Genomic DNA, 6,558 nt, shown 5'->3' on the forward strand with positions numbered 1-6,558 from the left:
AACAAAAAATAGAAAATCGTGATCTAAAACAAACTCAGCAGAAAAAAAGGCAGGAAGGAAGAAAACTAAGCAATCTGAAGAAAGAAATACAATCAAGAAAATTGAACAAGATAATAATGAAATTTACAAGTATTTATTAATCAAGGGAAAGAAGTTTCCAACTAAATTAATACCAAAATTTCCAAAAATGAAAAAAAATTGCGTATAAGATTTAAAGTTGGCAACGAAAGGGTAAACAAGGGTACCAAGCTTCTAGCAGTAATAAAAAGAATGTAATCCAGGGACGAAGACCAGACATGGAAAACAGACATACACAACAAAGAACACAAAGTTACTAAAATAATACATACAAAGTAACAAAAGCAAATGGTCAACTCGGAGTCCACTGAAAACTGGAAAGATGTCATATCTGTTGTAGAATTTTTATGTAATATAATGTAACGATAAAGCCACTTGTATCATGCAAACTAACCACATATATAGTCAATGCTTAAAATTTCTTTCGTACTTTAATTTTCAGATACAATTATGCATTTATTTTTCACAGGACAAGTTTTTTTCTATAGAAAAGATTGGCTTTGTTGGTCGGTGCTAGTAACCACATACATTGTAAAATCTAGATCTCTCCTTTCTTGTCCCCGCAACAACAGGTGGAAAGTCTAAGTAACGGTTCACTTCCGCCTTTGTGTCCATCCGCCTGTCTAAGTGTCCCGCGACCTCACTTATCATGTGGACAGAACTCCTCTGAAATCTTATGGAACATTTTGTTCAAATTTAATTGGATTGTTAAAAACATATAATTGTTATTTATTTGATACATCGTGTTTATTAGAAAGGAATTTAGGGGATTTCGGAAATTTTGGACTGCCACTTCTCTAAATTGTGTCATCGCTTCATCACTTGGATATAACCCCATTATGTATACGCTTTCTTGGGCCCATGTTGCTCATGTTGTTTTCAGTTTTTGTTTATTCTTTTTGGTTTGTATCTTAGTTAATCTGGATCTTCTCTACATGCACGTTGGTTATTGCACGATTTCTCTTACCTACAATCTTGTATTATCTTAAGTTATGATACATTCATTTTCTGTTTTCTGCACCAATCATATTGGGAATTATTATTTTTAAAACGAAGTTCTGTTATTTTTTGTTGTTGTTGTCTGTTATATTGTCCCAAAGTCACTGCATTTATCTGGGTATTGCATTCTTTTGAAACTTTTTATTTGAATGTTCTTGTTTTGATTTTATCAATTGTAAATTTGATGAAGACAGACACACCATATCGCCCAATAAGCCAAGCCAGTGAAGATGACAATAGGATTTAAGTTTGAAGTGCACTTAGTTACTTCGTCTGAAACACCCAAAAACGCATTCACAACACAATAGCACAGTCTATTTGAAGCCATTGATACCAATATATTCGTGTTTTCCTAACTTTAGCCAAACGCAATATCATTAATTTCGTTGTGAAAAAGTGTAAGACAACATTAAGGAAACGGCTTTTAATGGGAAAATAACAATAAATAATAATAAATATTTCACTATTAACACACACAGAAGATGCAAATAGAAAATCCGCTTTACATGTCCTTCCCATTCATTCTTAATAAACAATATAAATATCTGTACTCCTGCAGGTCACAAATATGACCCGAAAATGATGTCAACTGAAACCAAACGTGACGTCAGCAGCAACCGGTACCGGTTATCTTGCAATTTAACATAAATTAACAATATTACACACGGCAAAATACATTATTATGACGAAAATTAAGTCTTACAAAACGAAAAGAACTACTAGAATAAACCATTAAGATATTTTTGTGACATTTTATGTGTGACTTGGTAAAAACCTTTGCGCTGTTAGAACTGGAAGACTAGAAACATTTTGTAAGACCTAACTTGAGAAAGTCTTTGATAAGTTTTAGATGAAAAAGTTTATTTATAACAATGAGATCCACTGTTTAGTCTGGGTATGGACCAGCCATCACTTTCTTGATAAAGTCTGTAAAAGAAATAAACACAATGATAATTCTATAAACAAAAAGATTGTTAAGAGATTTAATAACAAACAAACAAAATATATAAAACAATAACAACAAAACAATAGAATAATTTGCTCGATACGACCCTGGACATATGGGACAAGTATGAAGACAAAATTCAACATTCGATACGACCCTGGACGTATGGGACAAGTATGAACACAAAATTCAAAACTTGATACACCTTTGAATTTTGTGTGTGGATAAATGAAACAGTATTAGTTTCTGTCCAGAATAAAAGTTGTGGAAGAAATTTAACATTTACAATTAGACAAAAGAGATAAGAATTATATATGCAGTTGAAGAAGAAAATATTTAATGTTGTGGACCCATTTTTTGACCACCAATTCTTAAAAGGCGAGGGCCATAACCCTTTAAATCATTCCAAACCTTCCTGTTGTAGTATTTAACTATGAAGTGCAATTTCATATATATTTATATATACTCATTTTCTCATGTTTTTGGCCTGAAACCTGGAAAATACAAGGAGTATGGCTCTTTTGGTTCCTAATTCCTATAAGGTTTAAGTTGCAACCCCCGAAATAAACCCAACGTTTTCTTTTAAACTATGGCATATTGTGATAGAATTTCGAAGAGACCCATACACTTATACTCAAGTTATGACCCAGGCATAAGGGAAGATACATATTTCCTAAACAATTCACGTCACAGCCCCTACAATCAATCGAAGTCTTTATTTTGTAGTTTGATACATCGAAGAACAACTCCATAAACTTCTGTTAATCAAGTTATTGTCCAGACATCATAAAATGTTTTTTCTTGCCTTTTTGGCTTCTAATTTATCAACGGTTCAAAATCTGTTAAAGCCTTCTGTTCGTGGAATGGTACTCTGTGGTCCATATTGATTGAGATCTATACCTTTATAATCCAGTTATTGTCCGGAAATCGAATTGTCTACGAACGACTACATGTTTTTCTGTTGGTATAAAAAACAGTAACATTTTTACCTTCATATTTCACGTTTCCTTCTAAATCCTCTTGCAAATCTGTCAATCTGATAATTTCATCAACTTGTTCATCAGTTAATTTTTCACCTAAATAAATACAGAAATGTACCATGAATCTTCGAATCAGATTGTACATTCTTCAAACCCTCTGAAGTATTGATATTTGAATAGTTCAGCTCTTTAAATTTGAGTAAAAAAAAAAAATAGCTACTTCAACAATCTGACCAGGTCCTTAAGCAGATGCATTTTTAGTGCATCTAATTAAAACGCACAATAAAGACGTTGGAGTTATACAAAAGCAACTCCAACATGGCATTAACCTTTTGCACAAACACCTCTAAATCGGAGGTGAACATTTTCAATGTTAAACATCTGCAGAAAATTTCATGCATAAGACTAATTGGCAGGTGTACATAGTCCACCCACGAAGCTGCTTTTGTCGTCAGGCGACGTTATGAAAAACTACTCTACTATAAAATGACAATCACCATTTTGAGCTTTGCAATTAAAAGATTTGCACATCTAAAATGTATTTTTTATTCATTTTAAAGCAGCATTCGCCACTTTTTTTAAAGGGACACTCGCATATTGAAGACCAGATAAAATCATGAGCGTACCTAATGATGACAATACTTGTCTCATCTCGGCTCCGGAAATGTAACCTTGACCTTCCCTGTCGAAAGTTTTGAAAGCTTCCATGTAATCGGCGTAGGTACCCTGTTCTGTCTGTTGGTTGACTGTTTCGTAGATAGAAAGGAAATCTTCGAATTTGTATCCTTTCTCACCTGAAAAGGGAAAAGCTTGCTGTATTACTAAGTGTCCAAACACACGCTAAATGCGGACTCGAAATTAACAGCTAACGATTTAAAATGCAAGACGACAATTTGTATTCTGTCTGAAGATTGCTTTTGTTTTGTTTCGTTTCGTTCTTTTTTTAAATGAAGTGACAGATGCAACTTGGCAGTATCATATTTTTATACCGAAAGACTTGCTAATTCTCGAATACATGTGTAGCCTTGCAGTTCATCGCTTTTAATGCGAACCACGTTGTCCTCGCTAATATCTACAATAAGTAATTACCCATCTTGTCTGTGCCACCATTCTTCTTGATTACAGCGTTGGTGGGATTGATTCCAAGACATCTGCAGACATCACCGACCACAGCAGCGTCTACATCTCCGTCACGACCGTCCCAAAAATCAAAAAGGTCGAATACCTCACGGGCATCTGTAATATAAAGTACAATAGTGTCTTAAAGAGGCAATGCAAAACGACTGCTTTATACTACGTATAGAAATTTAGAACGAGATAAATAGATAACTGTTCTATGATAGTCAAAGATTTCCACGAAAGAACTTTCTACCTTAGTATTTCAATACATAAATGGAAGGACAAGAGAAAGAGACAAAGTTCATTAACATAAGCTCTCAGTGCACAGTATCATTTTTTACCAAGATAAAATTCCAAAGAATACGTGAATAACAATTAATTTTTATAAGCTTGTTTTGAGTGCATCGAAAAAGCAGCTGCTCAGGAATTCAAGTAATTCAATGATGACGTAAATAAAGCATACTGCGTCTTGATAAAGATTCCCTGTTAACTTGGCTTCCTTCTAAAAACAGATTGATAGATATGATGCATATTTGCCAAGTACATCATTTAAGATGATATCGGTTATAATGTCTTCCAGAAGGATGTCTGTGAAACGCAATTGCAAAACAAGAAACCATATATATTATCAATCGTTTAGACTGGGCTAAAGTTGAATTTAGCTTTCATTACATGTACTGATTAAACAACAAGAAAATATTTTAATCTACTTTTTAAAACTATTTTCCTTTCTGATTCATTTAAATACGCAAGGTTTCGGGTGGAATTGCAGTAAACCATCTCAACACATAAGTGATTTTCAGTTTATTCCAAAAGGAACGTGATTAATTGGAGTTCATATCTCTTCATTTGATTTTGTTTTGACAAGAAACAGCAAACTACTTCTAAATTCAAAATGCAAGGTGCCGATTATTAAGCTCCAATTTCAAGCTATTTTCCCCTCCTGTGTGATATTAGGTTGCATCATCGACAATTATGATCTATTATGTCATTCGGATATCATCAAAAAGTTTTGACATGCAATGCAGTAATTGTGTATCTAATCCTTCTGCGTTATGATGCGGCACCGCCATTTATGGCAATGCTATCACACGCGTAGAAATCCATGGCACCGTGCCAAACGATCGGCTTACATTACCTCTGTAAACACAATCATTAATCAGAAACATATGTGTACATATTGACGCTAAAGTGTATTTACTACCCATAATCAGTACTGATACTTGTTATTATAAGACTCTAGAACACAACATACGAAAGCATTTTTTTTTTCAAAAAGAAAGCGTTCAGTAAAATCAAGAGGAATATATGTTCACTCAAAACGCATTCAATGCGTACTATATTTAACAAAAACCTTCTTGACATAGCGAGACAACCATATGAATATTTTCGTTCATACTTTACTTTTGACTGCATTTACTGATACACAAAAGGGAAGGATTGAAAGCAACTACAAATCAAAGGAAACTCCTTATAGTTAAGAAAAATTTTGCCAAATCCTACCGCAGGTCGTTCTTACGCCCACTCCAACTGTATTCATATAGCTCTGAAATTTGATACTCCCGGCACATGCCGTGATAAGTGGAAATTAAAGAGAGTTAATTCTCGAATCCATAATAACAGATGAAAATCGTAGAGGCTAGCACCCCGATGATGATAACTCCTTGTGACATTATCATATCATCCATAGATTTTTAACATTCTGTAAAATCATGGCACGTCGTTGTTTTCTTGAAATCCAGATTATGATTATATTTATTTATTAGTAAAATATAGGTGTAAGAAAATAAGGAGGATAACACTGCACACTGTAGCATACCTTCGATTTCGCCTTTAGACAACTTCGACTGAAAGAAAGATTAAGAAAATAGAAAGCAAGAAACAATAAAATACTCTTTTACATCACTATTTAAATGACAACCGGGATATAAAATCGTCGAAGAGGTTTAAGTCTTGTGAATCTCTATGAGAAAAGCATGCATTTCACAGATTTTTCCACTACCCAGTCAATAAAACTGCTGACCGGTTTTAAAGTTAACCACAATTCAAATTCAAGCTAACACTGAATGATAAAGATAAAATAAAGTAAGACTTACCATTTCGCTCGTTTGATGTTGCCTTCGGTCGTAAAAGTGAGAGGGAAGTTGGAAAACGGAATAACTGAGGGTGCGAGCTGTGATCAGTCTATTTATAAGACGAGTTCATGATGAGATATAGGGGTGTCCAGTTGATCGTATCCGTTATCACATTTTGCGTAGTTGGCACCATATGAACAAAGTTAATGTATCAGACACCAAAAAGTAAACACGATCAACGAAATCCTTAACTCCTCTGATCATTATGCAAATTATGAGAACGATTAGATTGTAACAGCAACTTAATTATCTGATAAAAGAGAACCTCTCATCCCTCGAGGGCGAGTTTAAATGGACGTGC

General features: G+C 34.0%; 1 protein-coding gene across 1 annotated transcript; it reads right to left on the reverse strand.

The window, feature by feature from the left end:
- Positions 1-1,486: 1,486 nt before the first annotated feature.
- Positions 1,487-6,284, reverse strand: LOC148624566 (myosin essential light chain, striated adductor muscle-like). The gene is made up of 6 exons (XM_088567249.1): positions 6,219-6,284; positions 5,942-5,969; positions 4,093-4,239; positions 3,630-3,797; positions 3,013-3,099; positions 1,487-2,004 (listed from the first exon to the last, which is right to left on the reverse strand). The coding sequence occupies exons 1-6, from the start codon at positions 6,219-6,221 to the stop codon at positions 1,964-1,966; spliced, it is 474 nt and encodes a 157-aa protein (XP_088423375.1). The 5' UTR covers positions 6,222-6,284; the 3' UTR covers positions 1,487-1,963.
- Between the last annotated feature and the right edge of the window lie 274 nt (positions 6,285-6,558).

Source organism: Perna viridis, chromosome 2 (genome assembly GCF_037379345.1).
Source record: "Perna viridis isolate PV_CMFRI_1.1 ecotype Kerala chromosome 2, ASM3737934v1, whole genome shotgun sequence".
In the NCBI taxonomy this organism is placed as follows: Eukaryota; Metazoa; Mollusca; class Bivalvia; order Mytilida; family Mytilidae; genus Perna; species Perna viridis.

Coding starts and splice junctions, on each gene's coding strand:
- LOC148624566 (XM_088567249.1), bottom strand. Junction 3,798..4,092: donor TGGTGGCACAGACAAGATGG/GTAATTACTTAT, acceptor TTCCCTTTTCAG/GTGAGAAAGGATACAAATTC. Junction 2,005..3,012: donor AGGAAACGTGAAATATGAAG/GTAAAAATGTTA, acceptor TTTCTTTTACAG/ACTTTATCAAGAAAGTGATG.